We start from the raw sequence: 25,040 nt of genomic DNA, 5'->3' as shown, positions 1-25,040 counted from the left end.
GCCCTGCCATAATGCTGATAGTTCCTTAGTATTGCAGAACTTCTTCCTCCTCCTCCTCCTCCTCCTCCTCCCCTCCCCCTCCCCCTCCCCCTCCCCCTCCCCTCCTCCTCCTCCTCTTCCTCCTCCTTCTAATTCACCTCCCCTGACCCTCCTCCTTCTTCTCCTGGCTGGCTTCAAGCTACTGTCCTCTAACCTACCTACTAGACCAAGATAATGGGCCTCTATGATCAGTCCCTGGCCTGTGTTTCTTAAAATTCTCTGATCACAAGGATTATCTGTTTTGCCTTTTAATTTTTCTAGCACTGTTTGAACCCATGGTTCTGTATATGCTAGGCTATTTTGAAGCTTCCTTGATTGGCCCATTAAATATGAGAATCATGTTGCTTGATCGCTGGTCTATCCAGCCCCTTAGAGCTTGCTAGAAATACAGACTCCTAGGCCCCACCCAGAGGCTCTGAACCAGAACATTTAGTGAAACCTCTATGCAATGCTCATGTACATAAGATAAATCAAGCATTAGTTTAGATGACATCCTGGAATTTTTCTCAGTTCAATAATTTTAGGAGAAAAAATAGGTAGTAATTTATATGTATAGATGCTTATAGGAAGACCTGTGTGTGTGTGTGTGTGTGTGTGTGTGTGTGTGTGTATGCACGCGCGCGCGCGCGCACACACACACACACACACACACACACACACACACATCTGAATTGAGATTACCCTTCTTACCTAAGAACACAAATCTCATGGACTAAATGCCTTCCCTAAACTTGTGCCTGTGGCTGTGCTATTCATTTAATTCCAGGAAACACGTGCTGTGAGTAATGCGCTATTATAGATGGGACATTTGAATTAGAGGCTAAGAATCTGAACTTTTTACAACAGTCCTCTCTTCTCTTTTCATTATCAGAGGATCATTTTCAAAAAGTTGGAAATAGGATTCTTATACACATAAATATAGTGAGAACTTGGAAAAGTTTAGTGAAAGCATTAAAGAATGAAACAGCTGGTTCAGGCAGGGCAGAAACTATAGTTAAAATAAAAAGGAAAGCTAGGAGCACCTTGCCAAAATTAAAAACAAAAAAAACCCAGGTTAATGCACAAAGCAAGAAAAATTAACTTTAGGATTATATTTAAGTAATTCTTTAAATTTCTTTTTTTTTAATTTATTTTTTTTGTGAACATACTGTACAGAGGGGTTACAATTACATGGGCAGGATAATGCGTACATTTCTTATCAAGCATTGCAGCCTCCTCCTTTGTTTACCCTTCACATCCCTTCCCAGCCTCCCTCCCCACCCTCCCACCCAATCCTCCCCCCCCCAAACCCTTCTACTACAGAGCTGGAATTACTGTGCAGAGATTGACATTGTACTTCTCATTGTTGCACCAGGTCCACCTGTATCCTTAAACGACTTGTTTTTCCCCATCTCCTCCACAAGTTATACTGACATCAAATATAGTGAAAGCAGGGGTTATACCCTGGGGGAGGGACATACAAAACAACAAAGAGATAATCTTATAAATGCATTAGAAACAAATGCATGGAAGAAAAAAAACATTAGAATACATATCTAAGGGTTCATTTTCCTAACATCACATTATCTGACCTTTTCCGCTTGACTCATATATATACTAGATATTGCAAATAAGGGAAACCATGGGACCTATGTTTCTTTGGGCCTGGCTTACTTCACTTAAAATAATTTTTTCCAAGTTTTTCCATTTCCTAACAAATGGGGCAATGTCATTCTTTCTGATGGAGGCATAGAATTCCATTGTGTATATATACCACATTTTCTTGATCCATTCATCTACTGAGGGGCATCTGGGTTGGTTAATTCTTTAAATTTCTACTTGATAGAAATAACTCAACTTCTCAGTCTTGTACAACTTCATTATAACTTCAGAGTCTGGACTGCCATTGAAGTAAAGTAGTAAATTAACTTAGATAAACTGTCAGTGCGCCTGTGAGATATTGTTCTGGAGTGAAGCCAGAATGATTCATATAATGATTTTATTCTCTTAAGTTATTGTTTCAAAGTTTTGGATGATTTTTATAACATTCTGTGTAATCATGCTTAAAATTAAAATAGTATGGTTCTCATGCATATGAGCACTCCTAAAATCTGCCATTGGTGTTAAATTAACTTAGATGTGAATTCAGTATTTTAATTGCCTGGCTAATGTACTCTTCACAGCCTTTCTCAGTATCAAGTAGACGGAACCAAAGAGTCCTCGTACGCTGCTCCATTTGGAGAGACAAGGCTTGAATTTTGAGATGTCATTGAATTAATAAAAAAGCCAACAGCAAAATGCTGTGCTTAAAAGAACAAGGAAGAATAGGTACCAGAGGTGGAATGAAAACGAGCACAATGTCCAGGAATGCTGAGTGACTTCAATTTCATGTCTTTTCAGCTATCCAAAAGATTTTATTTTAAAACTTTAAAATACTGTGGTACTGTTCCTTCTTCAAGACTCAGATCTCTCTCTCTCCTTCCCCATCTCTCTCTCTCTCTATCTCTCTTTCTCTCTCTCTCTCTCTCTCACACACACACACACATACACAAATGAGTACTGGTACAGGGCCTCTAGCTTGCTAATTACTAGCTTACTTGCTTGCTTGTCCACAATTAGCACTCAACCACTTGAGCCATGTCTCTAGCCCAGTTATTTTATTATTTAATTGGACATGGAACTTCTTTGACTTTTCTGCATTGTTTAGTCAACATCTGTCATTGAATATGACCTAGCAGCATATATTGGGTAGCTTTCTAAACCATGTAGATGTTAATAATATTGAACCAAATAGAGAAAAATGCCTGCCTTGGGGAATCGCTCAGTGATAGATGGTTGCCTCGTAATCTCAAGGCCCTGGGTTCAATCCTGCTTTTGCAAAGAGCACAAGTGATTTAAAAAATTAAAATAAAGCAACCAAAACCCTTCTACTACAGAGCTGGAATTACTGTGCAGAGATTGACATTAGCCAAAATTAAACTGGCAAATATATGCTTACATATGGAACATATTAGGTGCTTTGAATAAAAAATAAAGGAAGTAAGGGATATATGCATTTTTTGGTTATATGGTCAAGGCAGAACTTTCTAGATCACTTCAGGCATGCGTGTGTCCAAGAGTAGGTAGTAAGGGCTAAATTTGAGGAAAGGAAACTAGAGATGATACCATTTCAATCATCTTCTGCTGGCCAAATGTAAAGATGACTCTACATAGCCCTTCAAATTTTCCTAACTTCAAGCAGCTTTACTAAACATGTTTTAAGAAAATCTTTATGTTGTCATAAAACCACCACAGAAAACTGTGGGCATGTAATTATGAGACCTGGGATCATGTAGACTTCCTGATATGGCCTTGGAGCAGCTGGGTCACAGGCATTTGAGCGTTCCTCCATACTTGCTAGTGGTGTGCAAATTACAATGAATAAACAAAATTTCCCAGTTGGCTCCCGAAAGGCTGTAATGTATCCAAATGGGACCTCTTGCTCCCCGTGGACTCCAAGTTTTCCTATACTCAGTTCCAAACTGCAAGTAATGAAGACTTAGCATAAGAGGCCATTTCCTCTTTAATGCCCTAGAAGGTTCTGAGAAGGTCACTTCAGAGCCTTTGGAATTAAAGACATGTTTAAAACCATGAGTGCATGGTGATAGCAGATGAGACTTTGTCGGATTCCTCAGGCATGAGATTCCATGAAAGAAAACTCAGTACTGTTACGATTTGCATAAAAATACATTATGGGACTCTGAAGCTGAAATAACATACAGTTTTATTAACTTTTCACTCTATTCATGAGAGGAAAGCAAAGCAGAGTCTGTAATTTTCATTCAGCTATAAAAGCTAAGAGCCATGTGGTCTGGTGACTTGGAGAAGTCCTCATGGCATGACTCTGTGTCTCCGAGTAGCTTGACCCCTTCCTTTCTGTCTAGTGTTCTTACCCCTCACTTTCTTCCCAAGTATCCAAATTGATTAATATCTCAGGGCTTCCTGTGTTCTAATTTTTCTTTCTAGTAGAAAAGGAACTGTATTTCAACCGTAACAAACTTGGCATTCCTTCTGAGTAGTTATTGTGTTGATGTTGGCCAAATTCTTTGGGTTGGGATAAAGTTAAATGGTTTTAAGTTCTTTGAAATGTGTTAGTCTGGACCAAGTATCTAACATTTCCAGGAAAGAAGGTTCACCTTTCCATTAATCCCAAATCTGGGTATTAGTGTCTGTCTAGTTATAGGTAATATTTCATTAAAAGCTGGACACCCAGCAATAAGTAGATTATATGTTTGAGACCAGTCTGGGCAATATTGTGAGCCTCTTATTTCAAAATTACCCCTCCCTCTCTAGGAAACAAATAAAAAGAACTTACCCCAAATTCTGGTTATCATCTCCCCTCCTTTTACTCTTAATATATATTGCTTTCATTTCTTATTGTTGAACCTAACAAGTTGTCACAAACCATGTGGTTGAAACAATCCAGCTGTATTATGTTACAGTTCTATAAATCTGTGGTTCAAAATGAGTTTCAGTGGTCCATTCCTTCTGGAGACTCTGGGGAAAATCCATTTCCTGGACTACAGGCCACTTGCCTTCCATTCACAGACCCATTTAGCCTTCAACACAAGCAGCACAGAACCACCCCTTTCAAGTCTGTCCTCTCTCAAAGTATGTCTGTTCTGCCTGCATCTTCCACTTACAGTGGTTCTTGGTGCAGGCATCTTTGATAGCATTCTGCCTGTCACACACAGGTGTTGTCTTATGTCTAGTTGTCTCTTTTTACCAATGTGTATTTTAGGAAATAAGCTGTAAAGATTTGTTTTATCATGCCATTCAGTTTTTTTTTTAATTGTCATTGTTATGTCATCGTTGATATTTGAACTCAAGGACTTGTGGGTTTTTAGCTTGCTTGTTCGGTTGGTGTTCTTAAACCTTAAGCCAAACCTCCAGCCCTGTTTTTGCTGTTTATTTTGGAGTAGAGTCTTATGAACTCAATCTCTTACTAGCTAGGATTACAGATGTCAGCCCTCATCACCATTAGCTATCAGTGTATTGAACTGTGTTTATGAACACAGTAATAAGTAGGATTCTATTTTACTTCAAGGAACATTTACACCAAAGTATAGCTAAAGCCTATACTATGCTCTAAAAGAAAAGGCATGGAAACGAAAAACACTCTAAATAAAATTAAATTATAGGCCCTATAACTGAGCATGGTTATGTTTTGTGCAATAACTGTGTATTTATACACACACACATGCAAATATAATTGTGTGGCATGTCTGGAAATACAATAGAAAATGAGTATTCTGGCTAGTCAAAATAGTATTTTCTTTTACTTATGGTTTGGGATTTGTTTTGAAATAGTGATTGCAGTAACCCCAAAGTCTCGAAAAGTTTTATGGTGTTATTATTGCCCTGCATCTAACAATTATATTAAAAATAACCCTTCTGGTTTTAGAGATGAGCTTTTCAGAAATGCTACACTTCCCCACCAAGAGGCAAGTCCTTTGTATTAGACCAAATTTTTGCCATAGCAATTTCTTGGCACTGTTTCTGAATAATATCTATGCCAGGAATTGCAATGAATGTTTCCTGGTGATGTGCCATTTGTTCTTGACAACCGTGACAAGTGTACATCCCCATGTCTGACCCCCACGACACAGGAAGGCAGCTGGGAGCAAGAGAAGAGTTCAGAGCTAGATTTACCCCTAAGACCCAGGTTCTCTGACCATATCAGTGTTTTTGCATCTGTAAATTGCAATCCATTAATTTAGTGGAGGCAAATTTAAAATAAAATAGAATAAAAGAATGCCTTTCATGCAGAAGAAAGTGGGAGTACTGTTTATTAAAATGTTGTGCACTGGGGTTGTGTATGTTTTTTGTGAAGTCACAGCTAACACCCTGTCACATGGTCCTGTAACCTTCTTGGCTGTTCTTCCTTTGAGTTCATTTTGGTGACTCATTCCCATGTCCACTCCTGGATGTGTTAGGAACAAATTAGTACAAGCTTTGTGGCTCAATATAATACAAAACTATAACTATAAAACTATTTTCTTGCCGAGCACTGATGGCTCACACCTGTAAACCTAGCTACTGAGGAGGCTGAGATCTGAGGATTGTGGTTCAAAGCCAGCCCAGGCAGGAGAGTCTGTGAGACTCTTATCTCCAATTAGCCATCAGAAAACCAGAACTGGTGCTGTGGCTCAAAGTGGTAGAGTACTAACTTTGAACAATAGAGTTCAGGGACAGTGTCCAGGCTCCAAGTTAAAGCCCCAAGACCAACAACCAAAACAACAAAAAAGGTATTCTCTTATAGCTCTAGAGGCTGAAGAAGAAAATCCAGGGTAACATTCCTTCTGGAGGTTTCAGGGGTGTGGGGGAAATCTGTTTTCCTCTTTCGTTGATTTTCTAGAGGTTACCTGTATCCCTTGGCTCATGGTCCCTTCCTATATCACTGCAAACTCTTCTGTCATTCTGTCTCCTATGACTCGCTCTGATTCTCCTGCTTTTCTCTTATAAAAGCACTCTGTTGTCACTAAACACTGACAAGCAGGTCCATCTCTCCATCTCTAACTCATTGACATGGTCACTTTGCTATGTAGGTTTGAGAGCAGGACTAAATCCAACCTGCGGCCCCAGGCTTGCTTTGCGAACATTAGTATTCCTGCTCCTGACTGCCTCTTACTCGAGCAAAACTGCTTTTCTCTCCTTCCTCTTGCCTTGCTTCTCAGTCGCTCACAATCAGCTGATGCTTCCACCTAGCTCCATGCAAGGTTGGCTCCTTTTTCCAGGCCACAGAACTATGTCCCAAATGCCTTTCCTGCCGCCCTCAAGTGGATGATCTTACCATCTTCTTTAAGAAGGTACTGACTCAACTTGTCTCTTATCTTTTCTTCTGGTGGTTAGGACTATCTTCCTACAAGGAAAACAATAATAATTTGCTCCTTGCAGATCTCTGACTTTGTGAGACAAGGCATCATGGAAACAAAGCTAAATCCACCATAATGGCTCTCTGCTACCTATGGGGAACGTGCTTTTACTTCTCCAGGCCAGCTTTTTCCCATTGTCTCTCTAATAACATATTCCCTGGGTGTGCTAGCAATTTATTCCCCTTTCTTTTTATTGGGTTCCTCATTATTTGGTGAGATATGGTAAACATGAGTGAAGACAGAAATGCTGAACAGGAGAAAACTTCCAATAGATTATTGGGAGAAGAAAAGGAAAGCAAAAATGACCTTATATCAAGACTAAAAACCAATGGTAAGGTGATGCTTCTGTCTAGGCACAGGGCTCTCACACCTGTTCCTGAGGGCATTGTCAGAGAGAAGTTCTGCAGAGTGCTTTGGGTGCTACAGTGTCTCTTAACCAATGCTCTCCAACTCTGTTGGCTCACCTAGGAATGCCGATTGAGATGTAATGAAAGTCCCTCCTTAATTTCAGGGTATAGTTTGGGAGTGTCCTTCAGCCTTTCTGTCACGAGATTGTTGCTGTTTTCTTTCCCTTTCCTATTTTTTTCCCATTTTCTCTTTGAAAGAAGATGATTTCACTGTATTTTAAACTCCAAGTCCAAAATAGTTCTCCAACTAGGGTTTCTACTTAGTGGAATGTTTATAAACTTTTGAGATGGTACTTTTTAATTGTCTTGATCCTTCAAGATGCTATGGACATTTTCTGTAGCACTCAAATTCAGAGGGATGTTCTTTAGAACCTATAATCAACAATGGTCAAAGTTGACAATTCTTGTGACTGAGGTAAACTAAAGGCTTAATTGGGCGATTACCAGTAATTCCTGACATCTTTCATGTTAGGCCAATTGGGAGGAAGGGAGAGAAAATAATCCAGCATCACGTGATGGAATGGTACAGCATTTGCAAAGCATGATGCATAGGTTACCTGTGTCACAAGCCTGGATGCTCGCCAGATTCACTGAGTCTTGACAAAACTCTTAGGCACCTGTGTTTCCGGTCGTCTCTCCACCCAAAGTAGAGAACTCTGATCCAAATGTGTTCTTCTCTTTGTGATTGCATCTTCACTTTCTAAATGTCCTCTTTTTAATAGCCTGAAAAGCTGCCCTTCTAGCCATGGTGTTGTCTTTCTTCTGAAAGCCAACAGTTAGAGAGGACATTTAGGAAATTGTAACAGAATAAGTACTTAAAATAAGTTCCAAATATGATCAAGTAAAAAAAAAACAGTTAATAAAAAAGTCCTTAAATGAGCAGATTTTCTTCTAGACCCCAAGACTATTTGTGTGCTAACCACACTGCAAAAGGAGAAAATGATTGAGTTCATCACAGGAAATAAGCCATCAAGTGAGAAAGTCCAGAAAAACATTCACTGGTACCAGCATCAGTGTAGAGTGAATTTTATATATTCATTCATTCACTTTCTAGTGTAAGTCCACTGCGGGGGAAATATGTTCTCATCATCTTTTCACAGATGAAGACTTGGAGCTCAGAGAGAGACCAAATGGCTTGTGGAAAGCTATATTGCTTGTTAATGTTGGAGCTGAGAGTTGAACTCAGGTCTGTCTCCAAAGTCTGGCTTTTTCCTCTGTAGGAAAACAAACTGTGTTGTAGATTCTCCTTAACATAGCAAAAAGATGAGGCTAGGAGATGCTGTCCATGATTGACTTAGAGCCTTGGCAATTAAATCAACTGCAGAATGCAGCCATAGCACACTTGCAGAAATACTAGTTCAGAAACTAGGCTTGATTCTTCCTGAGAGGTACCCTGAAAATTGACCTCCCAGGGCATGATTTCCTTAGTAACCCCAGAGCATGGCTGGAGGTCTCAGTCTCTACCAGAGAGGAGGAGCATTAATCCCGCTTCTTCTCAGGGTCCACTGAATCAGTTACCACTGGCTCTCCATAACTCCATGTGGCATCTGCCAGCCCTGCTTTGTGTGAAATGGGAAATGGGTCTCCATGGAGGATGAAGGAGGATTCCCACTCACTGCCTGCTCACTGGTGATGTCCATAAACCTAACAGTCAAAATCGTTACTTTTGGAGCTGTGGAGAGAGAGAGAGCTGGAATTAGAAAATTGGAGTTGGCAGGTGATTTTCTTGGAGTTGATTCTGCCATGAGGGTCTTTGTGTTATTCTTTCCTTATCCTGCCAATATCCAATTGAGGCTGTGGTTTGGAATAGCATAGGCTTGAAATGAATTTCTTGGTATTCCAAGTCAGGAGAAGTTCCCCTAGGGAGATGTTATTGACAGGGGTGAGGTGGGGGAGGAGACAGAGAATCTCTTTTTTTACTAGTAAGGCTCCTCCTATGCATGTGGAACTCCCTTTATGAAGGATCTGTGCGGATCTATCCTACAGTTAGGATCTATACATCACTCTGTATGTGTGTGCTGCTACAAAATAAAACTTATTTACAACAATTTTAAGGAGATAGCCTTGGAAAGCTTTCAAAGGTTTATAACTTAGTGAAAATGTGTAGGTGAGTTGATTTCCAAAAGAGAGTTGGTGATGTGCTGACTGAGCTGAGCAGATACTGACAGGAAGAAGAGAAAGCAACAGTGGTGACGACAGGCAAAATTGTTATCTTTGTGCTCCAGCTGGAGGCTCTACCTAGGCTCTTCTGAACAGAATAAAATTCCTTGGTGAATCCCAAGTTTTTCCTCAGTTTCATTGCTTTAAAGGAGTAAGAGAAGTGAGCAGATTACAGGGAAGGCTGGCATGGAAAATGCTTCCTTTGATCCCAATCCAGAATTGGTAACAGAGGAAAGTGAGATTTGGGGCAGCTTGTTTCAAGCAAATTGTGGAGTTAGCACATCTTTGGCAACAAATCAGAGGCAATTTCTTCCAGCATGACCTGGCTCCTGATAGCTAAAAAGAGACCAATAAACCAGGACCACCTGGGTACCAGATGTACGAAGCTCTCGATGGATGTGTTGGAAATGCTCAGCTGGAAACTTCCCCAACCCAACTCTCCTGGCTTCTTGCCTTCTTGACATACTTAGGGTCCTGGGGCCAGCTGCAGGTCCCCTGCTTCCTCTCCTTTTACTAGTTGCCAACTCTTCTGGGTCTCCTCCAGCTATTGAGAAATATTAAAGTAGCATAGGTGATTTCCATGTGCACACTGGTAAGGCTTACCTTGTGGGGGAATACAAATGGAAGGAAGCCTTTTGTGGCTGTCCATCTCTCATTCCCATCGTCCATTGAAGAGTGAGTGATTATATTCCCAAGTGGAGGCCCATATCTGTCTTCTGCACCACTTGGATCTAAGATTTGAGTGTGATGATATCTCACCTTCTTGGAATGATTGGTTGTCCTTCAAGGATCTCAGTATTGAGTTGATAACAGCCATTTCATCAAAGTTATTTGCAGACTCTGAAAGCACTGGCTTTAGGATTTCCAGAGAGAATCTGTATAACATTTTAATTAACTCATTTTCATTGCATAGAGTTGATTAATATAAACTTTCTTATTGAATAAACTTACAGACGGGCATTTTCCACCTCCCACATGGAGACTTCTTCATTGAGCCTGTTAGAAAGCATCCGCCGGCCGAGGAAGGGTACCAGCTACATGTCGTGTACAGGAGGCAGAGGCAGAGAGTTGCAGAAACAGAGGAGCCAACATGTGGATTAAAAGGTACTATGACTTTAAAATCCTCACAGGCTGCTGACACCTTTGCTCTTTGGATTGGTTCATTAAAACAGATCTTCTTCTTAAGTCTGTTAGCCCTTCTCTGTTCTTTTGCTGGAAATTATAACCCTTGTATAAATTTACTTCTACTCATGTATTCGTGTGTGTGTGTGTGTGTGTGTGTGTGTGTGTGTGTGTGTGTGTGTGTGTGTGCATGTGTGTGTGTGTGTGTATTTATATTGGGGCTTGAATTCATGGCTTCCTGCTCTTGCTTGTCTTTTTTCCTCAAGGCTGGCATTCTACCAATTGAGCCATGCCAGCAGTTCTAGCTTTTTACTACTTAATTGATGATAAGAGTCTTTCTGACTTTTTTGTCTTTGCTGGTTTCAAACCGTGATCCTCAGATCTCATCCTTCCGAGTAGCTAAGATTATAGCATGAGCCATTGCTAGTGTCTGGCTTCTTTGTATTCTTACTCAGAAGTGGAAAAAACATCTCTCTTACTTCCTGCCACATTGGTTGGTGATATGAGCAAGGTACTCATAAGTGGTAAATTAGTTAGTTTGTTTTGTTTTAAAAATGACCACGCATATTGATGCATATCTATAATTATTCACTCGGCTGACTGAGTCAGGAAGATCCAAATTGGAGGACAGTCTGAGCAAGATTCTATCTTGAAAAAAAATGAAGTGAAATAGGAGAAAATCTTATAATCTGCAAGGGACAAAAAGGTGCAGTGGTTTTCAATATCAATAGTGTTGTAATGCAGTAGCATGTAATGTGCTCATCACACTTACATATTAAGAGCAGCTTTAAATGCTTGACTGCACTATTAATGATGTGTGAGAAAAAACTGAAAAATGTGTCAACATATTATCAGAGATGAATTCAGAAACACTTTCAGCTGCTGTGGTTGGTGTTGGCTGAGCTGTGTTCCCTGCTCTTATGCTGTGAATACAGACACGCACCAATGAGCCCTGAGCGTGATCGGACCTCTTCCTCACTGTTGTCCTACACAGTTAAGGTATTTTTTTCAGAGATGGATCCATGTTATTCCCTTGCAACCTTACATTCTGCTTAATGTGTGGGAAATAAGCAATACCTGTAAAGGATTACTGGAAATTGAGGCATTCCCTTAAATATTATTGTATAGATGCTTCAACTCAAAAGAGAAAAGCAATGCCAAAAAGTAAAACAGTTAATGAAGAAACAATATTGTTTTGGATCTTAAAATTTGGAGACCAAAGACCTACCTGAGTAAGAAAATAGACAGATGAGAGTTAGGGAAGGTAAATTGTGATGTGAATCAGGGATGTTCAGCAGTGGATACAAAATAGGGAAATGGAAGGAGCAGGGACAAGAGAGACGGCTCTGCAAACTTCACAGCCCCTCACTTGATGACAGTATTCCTAGAATGCGTCTTTTTACTAAGGGGATGATTGAAAAGATTGTTGGAGAGAATTAGGGGGAAATGCTTGATTCGTGAATACATAAGAAGATTTTGAAAAAAGAACAGTTGGTTTTGTTTGCTTACTAAAATCCAAGACCAAGACTGTAGGAGCTCAGAGTACCATCAGCACCAGACCAGTTGCTGTGGCCCCTGAGATGTTCATTCATCCAGCCAAAGGCCTACTTAGCCATGAACAAGTCCTTACCATCATAATCTTCCTGGACAATCTGTGCCTTACTCCTCCTCTCTTCAGGTGCTTATCTACCCAAGCCAATACATATTCAGTTTCCCTAGGAAACATGGATCTGCACTGTCCATCTTCCCTGTTGTGCACTGTCTTGTGCTGAGCACCTTGTTTGTTAGAGTGCCTGGTACCATACTCCATATGGGTACAGTTCAGAAGGGCATTGGGCACAGAAAAAGGCATTCTGGGTTGAGAAGGGGCGTTTGAACGAATATGACAAATACATCTAATGCTAAACTTAGAATCAGTGAACTCATTTATAATTTAGAAGCTTATTGGATGAGAAAGCCTATATTGTCTTGACAGATCTTAGTGCAGGCTCAGCAACCAGAAATACCACCGTCTCATAGGGAAGAGGAACATGAAACAAGAACAAAGATGGATGAGGGTTGGAACTTATGACCTGGGGTTGTAGCTCAAGAAAATCCTGCTTACAATTTTTATTTTGGTAAGGAGCAAAGAATGTCTATAGAGATGGATGTGTGTGAGTGGGTAAATGGATGGATCGATAGATGGATAAGTGCATAGATGGATGGGTAGATAGAGAGGTAAGAAATGAATGTTTTCATTTATTCAACAGAGTCTACATTCTGTTGAGCCTGAGATACTCAGGATGTAGAAGTGAATGAAGTTCTTTTCTTTACCATGCAAGACTGTGGGATGAGGATGCGAGCATCCTTGGGCACCATAGAGCATTCGTGATGACTAGAAGAACCAAGATTAGGGCAGAGCCACAGACAGAGATGGCAACAGCAATCCCGCTGGTCTTTACAGCCACAGCACCCATAGTTTTCTCTGGGCAGTGGCAAGGCAAATTCTCACCTGTTCGTCTAAGTAGATTCCTGGCATCTTCCCAAGCAAGCTCCATGGGCTCTCTGTCCCTTTCAACAACTTGTTCTGCCATTGAAGGTAGCTCTCCTTCCCTGCTTCCTTAGCAAGGGGTTTGTCACGGAACTTTGCCCTGGCCGTTCCCTCTGCAGGGACTAGTTTTTCTCCAGATCTCTACATTGATAACTCTTGCACACTATCCAGTTCCTTGCTCAAAATCATCCAAATCCTCTAGCACTTTGTAAAACCTATATCCTGCTTTATTTTTTTTCATTAGCTGATGTTTATCTACTTATTACTATCTTCCCTCAACTGGAAGCAAACATCATACAGGCAGATGCTCCCTTGTTTTCTATGCAGTATTCCCAGACCTTGCCATAATAAGTACTTGGTGAATGGAGTTAGCAAATAAGTAAATAAATCATACCTCATTAGCGAGCATCCTTGTGTCTAGTGTGTGGCACTAGGGCACATCTTTCTATTCAAAGTATGAAGCTCAGTGTCTTCTGCTTCATAATCGTTTCATTGATCAATATTTGTTGGATGAATAGGTAAATATTGCATCTATAGAGGGGGTTCTGGTATTGTTGAAGAGAGATCATGCATTCAGGTCACTGAGTCTCTGAGGCCAGACAAATCCACTCTTGGCGGTGCTTGATGTTAACTAAGTATTTGTCCCACAGCTTGATTAATGCCAGTGTTTGGGAAAACAAACATTTCCACCCACACACAGTCCCATTTCGGTGCAGCAGCTGGAAACCTCATAAATAACTATGGAATTGTTTCTTGATGGGGAAGAAAGTTTACTTGGTAGATTGACATCAAACTCTTGAGGAAATTATCGATGAACTTTATGCTATAAATCTTCCCTTCCCAAGGCAAGGGAATGGATCCCTAAGGTGCTTTCTGGGCCAATATGTCAAAGGGTTATAAGGTTCTAAAGGGTTTTTTTTTTTTTTACAGTTGTTTATGTGCCATTAATTGACCTTCTTTCCTTCCTTCAAAAAATGTTAATTTGTCCAGAGACCAAAGGATACAACTTAAACATGTCCTGGTAGATGCTACTGTCGTGTGCTGGCCATCCAGTGGGAAAATAAAGGAAATCAATTCACTGGATCAAGAAAATGTGGTATATATACAAAATGGAATTCTATGCCTCCATCAGAAAGAATGACATTGCCCCATTTGTTAGAAAATAGAAAGGCTTGGAAAAATTATATTAAGTGAAGTAAGCCAGGCCCAAAGAAACATAAGTCCCATGGTTTCCCTTATTTGCAATATCTAGTATATGTATGAGTCAAGCAGAAAAGGTTAGATAAGGTGATGTTAGGGAAATGAACCCTAAGATATGTATTCAAATGTTTTTTTTTCATGAGATTGTTTCTAATACATTTATAAGATTATTTCTTTGTTGCTTTGTATGTCCCTCCCCATTGTATAACCCCTGCTTTCACTGTATTTGATGTCGGTATAATTTGTGGAGGGGAAGGGAAAAAACAAATCGTTTAAATAGGGATACAGGTGGACCCATTGCAACAATGAGATGTAGAAGTTGTGCAACAATGAGATGTGGAAGTCGTTATGACTAAAACAAACTTTACAACTTTGGTGTGTGTGTAGGGAGGATTGGGTGGGGAGGGGGAGGGACGCGAATGGGAAGGGATGGGAAGGGGAAACAAAGGAGGAGGCTACAATGCTTGATAAGAAATGTACTCATTATCTTGCCCATGTATTTGTAACCCCTCTGTACAGTATTTTCACAATTAAAAAAAAACATTCACAAATATGTTAGGAGCATTCAGCAGAGGAACTTGATGACATCAAGAGGGAGAGAGTTATATAACTGTAACCCCTCTGTACCATATCTTTACAATAAAAAGTATAAACAAAAAAAGAAGGAGAGAGTGCTAGGTGCCAGTGGCTCATGTCTATAATCCTAGCTACTCAGGAAGCTGAGATCTGAGCATCTCAGTTTGAAGCCAGCCTGTTCAGGAAAGTCCATGAGACTCATGTCTCCAATAAACCACTCAGAAAAATCCAGAAGTGGCACTGTGGCTCAACTGGTAGAGTGCTAGCCTTGAGCACAAAGAAGCTCAGGGATAGTGCCCAGGCCCCGAGTTCAAGCCCCAGCACCAGAAAAAAAGAAAGAGGGAAAGAGGGAGGGGGAGGGTAGAGAAATAAGTAGAAAGAGAATGAAAGAGGAATGAGAGAGACAGCAAGAGAGAGAGAGAGAGAGAGAGAGAGAGAGAGAGAGAGAGAGAGAGAGAGAGAGAGAGAGAACACCACAGAAAAGCCATGTCAAAAGAGGCATAGATTCTCAGAATGTTATTTTCCCTGAAATTACAGCTACAGAATTTTTAGCATTTGAGCAATCATAACTTTCATGAGCTGAATTATGTCTTCTCAGACTTAATATGTTGAAGTCCTAATTCCTGGTACCTTAGAATGTTATTTGGAATCAGACATATTAAAGAGGTCAAAAAATTAAAATGCTGTCATTAGGGAACACCTACTCTATTATGGCTGTGCCTTCAAAGGAAGAAATTTGGACAATTGTGTGTATACAAAAGACCTTATGAAGAAACAGGGAGAAGGCAGAAATCATGAAGTGAGACCTCTTGATTTGAAAGACTTGAACTCATGGATCCCTTTATTTTGCCATCTCTCTAGCCTCTGCTCTGGTGTATAGGCCAGGCAGAACCAAATGCTAAAGCAGCAGAACTTCAGGGTCACAATGGTGAGGAGCTGGCCCATCACTACGGGTGGGTCAGAGCATCAGCAGGAAGACATGGCAGTTCCAAAGCCCGAGTCTGGACCATGAACCCCACTATCTGCCAGAAGAGTGTTTCAGTGTAATGTAGCCAGATTTGAAGCCTCGTTATTCAAGAAAGCCTGGAGTTAGATGTAGAAAATAACACACACACATACACACACACACACACACACACACAGTGTAAGCTTCTCTTAAAAGCTGGTACTTGGTTAAAAAGACTCCATATATGTTTAAGCATTGTCAGATACAGTGGGCTATTATTCTAAATTCAGGACCCAATATTTTAGCTAACTTCAGTGTTTGTACATATGGACGTGGTATTCGTGTTCCTATGGATGCTGTGAACATTTATGTGTGTTCACCTATGGATGTTTATGAAAGTGTGCTTATCTGTGTGTAGAGTGGGTGTCTGCTTACTTGCGGGTTATATATAGTGAATGTATGTGTGTGTGGTATGCATGAAGATTCACAGGAGGAAGTTGGTGCATGGGAAGTACACAAGAGGCAAAGATGGGGTGCTCAGCTGTGCCAACTCAGGGTTATATGGAAGCTTTCTATTTTTTGGAAACACACCATGTTGAAGTCCCGATGCCTTCTCTTGGTTTTAGCAGTTTATTGTTTAACCTTAATGGGAAGGGAGAGTCTGAACTCCTCAGAAAGAAAGGTTTCTTTCTATTGCTGGAGCAGTCACATGGAGAGCAGTATGATGCCAACCAACCTGCCTAGCTGCCCTCCCAAGTCACTGCTCTGAGTTAACACAGAAATGGTCAGAGAGGTCAGTGTCTACCAAACTGTCTTCTCACCACTCGATTCTTTCAGAGAAATTTAACTGGAAACCAGCCCCTGTTTGGAACTCCTCTGGCACCCTAAAACTTGCCCTTGAAAGCCTCTTCTCAGTGGGATCAACTGGCTTTCCCCCTTCCTTAACCAGCTCTACAAAGTGAAAAACAAATGGCATGGCAGGCTTCCTTGACGTTCATGTTAGTATTCAGAAGGTAGCCAGGCCTGGTATAAAGACCAATTTTGACATGATTCCTACAACTCAGAACCATTCATTGCCCAAGTACAGGGCAGACAACAGAAGGCAGGAGAGCTGAAAGCAAAGTCTCTTTTATTATTAGCTCTTTTGCTCTTAGGACTCCAGGGCTTGTGTAGGAGGCACTGAAGACCCTTTAAATTTACCTAGCTTCATATCTTCAGAACAGTTCCAACTGAAAACTGCTATCAGCAATCAGCTGGTTACAGATGATCTTCTCTCTTTCTCTCTCTCTCTTTCTTCCTTCCTTTCTCTTTCTTTTTCTTCTTTCTTTGTTCTTTTATTTACTCTATAGTATTTTTTCTTTCTTAGTACTAGAAATTGAACCCAGGGCCTTGCATATACTAGGCAAATGCTTACCACTTGAACCATACCCCTTTTCACCATGCTTCTTATTTTGAGACAGGGTCTCACTCACTTTTTGCTGGGCTGGTCTCAAACTCATGACCCCGCTATGTCCTCCTCCTGAGTATCTAGGAATTACAAGTGTTTACTGCTCTGTCTGGCTAAGATATTCTGTTCTCCAACCCTAAGTAACAAAAGGTCAAAGGACAGTTCACATGGAGATGGAGAAGTCTTCCCACTCATGATCTTGGCTTAGAGGAACGGACTGCTCAGACATTCATGAGAGAGCAAGGCAATAGCCTTTTGAGAGGGAGAAGCTGTTATCAGAACCTCAGATGGTCCTCTCCCAAACATACATTCCACCAGCACTCACGCTGGAATGAATCTTCTGGGATTTTTTCTTCCTACTTCAAGAGGTCTTGTTGGGACTCTGTCCTTGAGTGACATTCTATTCGCTAGCCTGGGGTGGAGCATTAGTATTGTAACCAGGCAGGTTCGAATCCACACTAGCTGGCTCACCTTTGGCACTTCCTGCTTCCATTTCCTCCTCTGTACACTATGGCTGGTCAGACGGTCATACAGAAACACAAAATGATCCAACAAATGATCACCTTTCAGCACTTAATCAGCATGGAACATTTCAAATGTGGAGTAAGCAGGATACCTCTGGACTCTGGAAGTCTGGAACTAGCCAGAGATACCAAGAACAGGGCTATTGGGTTCTGACTCCTGCAAAGAGCATACAGGTGGAATAACTAGCCTTCCATGTTTGATACATGTTTTCTATTGATCATTTCCTTGGTTTCATTTTGTCCTCAGTAAATAGAGGGGCAGACAGTGGAAGCTAGTTGTGCCATTCACTTTTTTCCATCCCATGGAACATTACATAGGAGGCTTTTAGAGTGAAAAAATAGGTGTTAAAAGTTTCACACAGACAGAACTGGGAGGAAGATGCCAGCAGCTGCTTAGAACGTGCTGGAGGCCATCAGAGGCCTGATAACTCTGGGGATGTAGTGAAAGGCTGTATCAGTTACCCCGCTGCTTCCCAGCAGATCTCTGCATAGGAGCTGGTTCTGAGTCATGTTTTCTGGGACTGGAACTAGACAGGGAGTTTGTTACACCACTCTAACAGTATGTGAGCAGAAGGACAACTTGGAATGGTTGCTGGAAAACCTGATGATGGTTGCATATCATTATGAGAATGCCTGATCATACTGCCCATTTTATAAACATTCTGAGAAAATGTAGAGACCAGTCACCTGCAGGGGCTCTTGCTTCCTTTCCCTATTTATAATCAGCAAGACAAAAGTGGACACTTGGCAAACTAGAAGCCTGAGAACACAGACACTCTGTAGGACATGACCTGATCTCCTGATAAAGGCGAACCAACCCTACTATCAGATCTTCCACTGTTGGGTTATCTAAAAGAATACAAAGAATGTCATTCATTAAAAGAAAAATACATTAATTGATTATTATCATAACTATGTTTAAAAGACACAAGAACCCTTCATTCTAAAAAAAGCAATACTTTTAATGTTACTCAATTCTGGGAAAATTAAGCAAATTGTCATTTTCCAACCTTGACAATCAACAGGAAATATTTAATATTTATTGAGACCAGAGGAACCCGTTTCATAAGAGATATGAGACTGGCATTCCTCATTTTCCATGGTGGCATCCTGGCCATCTTCATGATATTTCATGGGCTGGAGTGAACATGCATTGACTCTCCTGTAGCATGAAGCTAAGGTGAGCTCCCCTGATGAGTCCGTTAGACAACCAGATTGTCAGGAGGAACAAGGAAACAGGTGTTGGGCAGGACACCAGTTGGGACTAAGATCAGGAATCGGTCACGAGTCTACACGAAGCATCAGACTGACTAGAGTTCACCAACTAAATTCCACCTGCCACTTGCTTTGTAGAGCTTTAGAGCCAAGAATGGATATTTCATTTTTAATGGTTTTAAGTTGTTCTGTAATTAGCTGTGGAATATCCCCAGTTCTACACACAATCTGCAGACAGTCAGACATAGCACAAAATATTTGCTGTTAATAACCACAGACTCCTGCTCTAGGCCCTTAGTGGTTCGCAAAGTATGGTACCTTAGAGCAGCAGAAGCAGCAGCACTGGGGGACCTGCAAGACATGCAAATTCTACTGTCTTAATGATTCAGGAAACTCAGAAAGTGGTGTCCAGTATTTGAGTTTTAATTAGCTCTCTGGGCAATTCTGTTGTATGCTAAAGTCTTAAGAACCATGAGCTAGACTTTTTGTTAGTTATGAAATTCATTAGTTCATTCATTTATTTCCTAGCAAAAGATGAGCTGGTGAAAATTCCTTAAGTTCTCAGTGTCGTACATTAGCAGTGGAGTTGTCATGAGAATTAAAAGACTACATATAGAAAACATAATATTTCAAACTTATTATTGTCTCAAAAATTTTAGGGAGAGAGTAGAGAGTATTAACTCTTACAAAAATACCTATGCATGGGAGGATTAAGATAGAAATTCTGTAGTATGGTAGGGTGATTCTAATTAGCAATTTATTGTATATTTCAAAATAGCTACAAGAGATTTGGAATGTTTCCAACATAGAGAAGTGGTAAATGTTCAAGATAATAGTTGTGAGAATTCCTTTGGTTTGATTATTGTCCATTGTATAATTGTGTGGGAATACTATACCATACCCCATACATATGTACAATTATTATGTATCAAAATTTAAAAAATTCGTAAATGTCAGTTCAGTCACAAATCAAGAGACCCTATCAGGGAATGATAGTTTAGCAGGAATTATGAGCATTTGCAGCAAGGGCTCAATCCCTGATAGAAATCAGAAATGCAGTCTACAGGGCTGGGGTTGTGGCTCAGGTGGTAGAGTGCCTGCCTAGTAATCATGAGGCTCTGAGCTCAAACCCCAGTATTATTTAATAAATGAATGAATGAATGCTAGTCTAGAAAATGGGTGTCAGGGCTTAATATACTTAATATACTTGTGGGGTCCTTCTTTAGCCAACCTCTGGGTTATTTCCCAAACCCTGATTAGATATCCCAGAAGACCATTCTTCTAAAGTACATCCACCACACTCCCACACTTTTGGCACTGATTTTCCTTGCTTTCAGGCCTCTGGGGTTTTTATCTTTTGGGGCTGCCTTCCTGCCTCTCTGCTGCCCTTGAGCTAAAGCAATTTGCCTTATTCATGACTCACTCTCGGGGAAACTGGGATCATAAAAATCAGTCCATGAGGAGTGGATTGTTATAAGGAATTCAAAACACATATGTTTTAGTTCAATAAATCTAATGCATAAAGCTGCTATTAAAAAAATAATAATTGTTATTCAAATGCCTGTGATAAATAAGTCTCCAGTTGGTTAAAAGCTAAAGAAGCTGAAAGTTCTTTTGGTGAGCCTAGTTTCTGGCTCCCACTGCTGTTTTTCTACAGGAGCTTTAATGCTTCTTTCTTCTGCGGCTGTGATTCCTGAGGATGAGCACCATAGAACCGTGTCTCCCCCTGATGCAGACGGCTTTTATTCCAAATCACCAGCAGCAATGGGATGGCCACTTCCTTTGAGAGACATAAGGAGTTTAAGCCTTTGATATTAACAGGAAGAGGAGGGAATGCATCCCTTGCTATGGAATGAGGTTAGAAAAGAAGGAAAGCCAGACTTCTCTACTCCTGCCTTAGCTGGCCTACTGCTCGGGGTTGTATCCCTTGTTCTGCATTCCGTTGGAGGCATTCTCTCTCTCTCTCTCTCTCTCTCTCTCTCTCTGTATGTGTTATTGGTAGTCTATGCTTTAATATCAGTGGCTTTGGGCATGAATTATGGGTAGGAATCAACATTTCTGTAACCTCAAGCAGTAAACATCAGTACCATCTGTGAAATGCACCAGGGTGTTTGCTCAGAGTTTCTGTATGAAGTGGAGAAGATGGAAATGTTCAGTAAGTGCTGCCTCTGTGCCAGGGCTGATCAATCCAAGGTCTCCTTGAAACATCTGTTGCTCAGGTAGAATGATAGGCTACAAAATGGCAATCTCAGGAGGATTCAATCAGCCCACTCCAAAGGCATTTGGACTTGCACAAAAGAAGGCTATGTTAGGGTTTGTTTGGAACATAAGGACCCCAGGGGTTCCACATGGCTATTTTCATGGCCTGAAACCAGTCCATCCAAAGCAGATTACCGATTCTCCTCAGCCTTACAGACGAGCTAGTTACCGGTGTCTAAATATCATCAGATATTAGGTGTCCTAGAAACATCCATCATTTAAGACATACAGCTACCACAAGAACAGAAACTTCTGTTACATTTACTTCACAGATGTGAAAACAGGAGAGAAAGAGAGAGAGAGAGAGAGAGAGAGGGAGGGAGAGAGAGGTGGGGGAGTGCTTAAGGGACTTTTCCATGCTCACACTGCCAAATGTGATAGAGTTGTTCTGAATCACCACAAGCTCTGTATTCTGCCCACTATCTTCTATAACCTTCTTTATTCTGTCTGGCTATCTTGCCTCATTATGAGGTATACCTTTCTGAGACATTGGGAAGGGCTAGGCAGCAGGAGATGCTCCTGTGCTGTACACATGGCTGTGGTTCTTAATACCCATTCTGTTACAGAACAAAAGAAAGATATCAAGCAGAGGAGAATGGATTTGGAAGTCCATTGAGAAAAATGCCATTTATTGTATGCATATCACTGAACTAAAATCTCTCCAAATACCACTTAATTCTCCCAATAGCATCTAGAACTATACTTATAATATCCCAATTTGCAGATGAGAAAGCAGGCAAGAAAATCCTTATAACTATGAATGTATGACTATGTATGATCCTTTGCTCTCTCTACTAACTTAGTGCTTCTCCACTGGTGAAGAATAGTAGGCTGTTCTAAAAGAGCAAACCTAAGAGCCATAGAATTCCCTGTCTTTCGTGGCCATACTTGGGAATTTGTTAAAATTCATCAGTGGAGCTAATGACATTATAACAGTGTGGAACACACAGACACAGACACACAGACATAGACACAGACACAGACACACAGACACACAGACACAGACACACACACAGACACACACACAGACACACACACACACACACACACACACACACACACACACACACACACACACACACCTTCACACCCTTAGAGGACTTTAATAGTGTACTGGTGCCATCTAGTGGTTTTGTTTAAGACTCATATGTAAACAGTATCATAGATAGGCTCTTTTTGCAACATTTGGCATAAACAGTATATAATCCCATTTCGCACAGCAAGATTCCATATCAAGTGGATCCTGTCTACTTCTGGGTGGGCACTGAAGGAGTTTGTAAGGAACAGCTGAGTGTGGTCTCTGTAGTAGAGTGACTGTCTAGTAAGTTCCAAGCTGTGAATTCAGCCCATAATACTGCTATGTACATATGACCAGATAAGATGATGTTAAGCGAAATGAACCCCAAGATAGGGACACAAGTGGTTTTTTCTTTCTTGCTATTGTTTCTAATGTATTTATAAGGTACCATGAGATTTTTTTTGTTGCTTTGTATGTTCCTCCCACGTGGTATAACCCCTGTTTTCACTGTATTTGATGTCAGTATAATTTTGGGAGGGGAAGGAAAAAAACAAAATGTTTAAATAGGGATATAGGTAGACCTATTGTAACAATGAGATGTACAAGATACTGCTGAACAATGAACTTTACAATTTAGGTGGCGGGGATGGGAGTGGGGAGTGTAGTTGTAGAAGTTGGAAGGAAGGGATGATAGGGGAAAAACAAAGGAGGAGGCATCAATGCTTGATAAAAAATGTACTCATTACCTTGCTCATGTAACTGTAACCCCTCTGTACAGTATTTTCACAATAAAAAACTTATAAAAATAATCATCTTTAACTCTATTTAAATTGCAAACATAAATGAAAATTAATCTAAACCATATTAAGGACATTTCTAATTTGTTTCTGCTTCATTTTGGAATTGTTTGTGCAAATGAGCTCTACAAACTTTATTGTGCCTCTGTTTACCTTTCTAACATTCTGCATGATATGATATTTAGAAACCTCATTCAAGTTACAAGAATATGAAACACTAATACATACTCATCACAAAGAACTAAAATTGTTAACATTCTGTCTTTGGTACTCAAATGTATCTGTATACATGTATATCTAAATACATGTATATCAGGTATAAGTGGATCTGTATGCATAGCATAAATAGATATGATACCTGTTAACTTGCAAGGACCTAGGATATAAATTTAGTCATTACCAAGAGGTTACACCGAATCCAGGTTCTAACTGGCTGTCCTCTCTCCAGTACACAATCTGAGCTCCGCACAGGAGGAGGTGGACTTTCTCCACCGGATATGACAATAGGTTTTTATAGACGAGCCTGGTGACAACTGTGAGGCCAGAACCCTGCCTGCAGTGTGGCTCTCTTTCCTTTTGTGAGGAGAAATGTATCATAATGGACAAATAGCATTGGCAAAGGCAAGTGTAGCCTTTGTGCAGGCAAACGGCTGGACAAAGAAGGCTGATCTTACAAAAGCTTGTGTTGGAAGAGCTCATACTGAGAAAAGTGAGAGCCACGAGGCCACATAAGGCCCACAGCTCTGCCAAGCGGTCAGAGACCAGAGTGAGGGCTGACTGGCCGAGATGACGGTCACACAGGGCACTGTACAGCAGGAACTGGTTCTTCCCCAGGCTTCTGAGTGCTCTTCTCATACTCAGTGCTTTTCTCCGCTCTTCCCCACTTCCCTTTCTGCTTCTCTTCGAGCCTGTGGATTTCAGCTGAAACGTGTGTGTTATTTCAGTAAACATCTCCACTGAAATGACTTCCGCTGCCCCAGGCAACTGGAAGCACACAAAGACACTGGGCTTGGTTCTGTGCAGGGCTGGCTTCAGGGCTGCCCTGAGAAGGAAACTGGATGTCCAAGAGTATTTAACCCACACCGGTGATTTCACGGACACACCAGGACTGGCCACCTGGCTTTGTTCCATAGGCTTGTTCTTTTCCTTAGGTATACCAGGAGCTGTAAGCTTAGTGCCATGGCTCCATCTGCAGATACTGGATAAGAGATTAGCCATAGTTGAGAGGCAGAGGATAGAGTGTGAGCAAAGCAGCCATCATTCACTTAGGCTGAACCCTGTCTCGTCAGAACACAGGCAGAGAAGCAGACCAGTAATCATGAACCAACATAGCTGCACAAATCCATAAAAACCAGGAACAGAATCAGTGGGACCAAACAGCGGAGAACAAAAGAAGGACTTTTCAGTTAAGAATGAAGAAAACACTGGGAGCTGGTGGCTCACACTTGTAATCCTAGCTATTCAGGAGGTGAAGATCTGGGGATTATGGTTGGAATCCAACCCCTGGCAGAAAAGTTCCTGTGAGACTCTTATCTCCTATAAACTACCCAGAAAAAGCCAGAATTGGTGCTGTGGCTAAAGTGTGCTATCCTTGAGCAAAAGAAACATAGAGATAGTGCCTAGGTCCAGCAAAAAGAAAGAAACATACTAGGTTCAGCAAAAAGAAGAAGAAGGAGAAGGAGAAGGAGAAGGAGAAGGAGAAGGAGAAGGAGAAGGAGGAGAAGAAAAAACAAACCTAAGCTACCAGTTCAAAACCCAGCACACAGGCCTCCAGCACAAGGCTTGCAGAGGAATTTAAAAAGGCAAGAGTAAAGCTGAATATCTGTAATAATTGAATCACTTAGAAAGTCTAGAAAATGAAAGTTTCCAAGAAATTAAGCTCTCACAACCATCTATAAAGCAAAAGT

General features: G+C 40.9%; 1 protein-coding gene across 1 annotated transcript in view; it reads left to right on the top strand.

Annotated features, from left to right (window-relative positions):
• The window catches only part of Adamts12 (ADAM metallopeptidase with thrombospondin type 1 motif 12), a 237,724-nt gene that overhangs the window by 58,063 nt on the left and 154,621 nt on the right, over positions 1 to 25,040 (top strand). The window contains exon 3 of the mRNA XM_042690638.1: positions 10,453 to 10,603. Within this exon, the coding sequence (XP_042546572.1) occupies positions 10,453 to 10,603 (151 nt within the window). The remainder of the gene's footprint in view (positions 1 to 10,452; positions 10,604 to 25,040) is intronic.

This window comes from Dipodomys spectabilis, unplaced genomic scaffold, assembly GCF_019054845.1.
Source record: "Dipodomys spectabilis isolate Male_0828 unplaced genomic scaffold, ASM1905484v1 ptg000138l, whole genome shotgun sequence".
In the NCBI taxonomy this organism is placed as follows: Eukaryota; Metazoa; Chordata; class Mammalia; order Rodentia; family Heteromyidae; genus Dipodomys; species Dipodomys spectabilis.
Note: the sequence above shows the minus strand (reverse complement) of the source record. Positions and strands in the feature narration are given on the sequence as shown.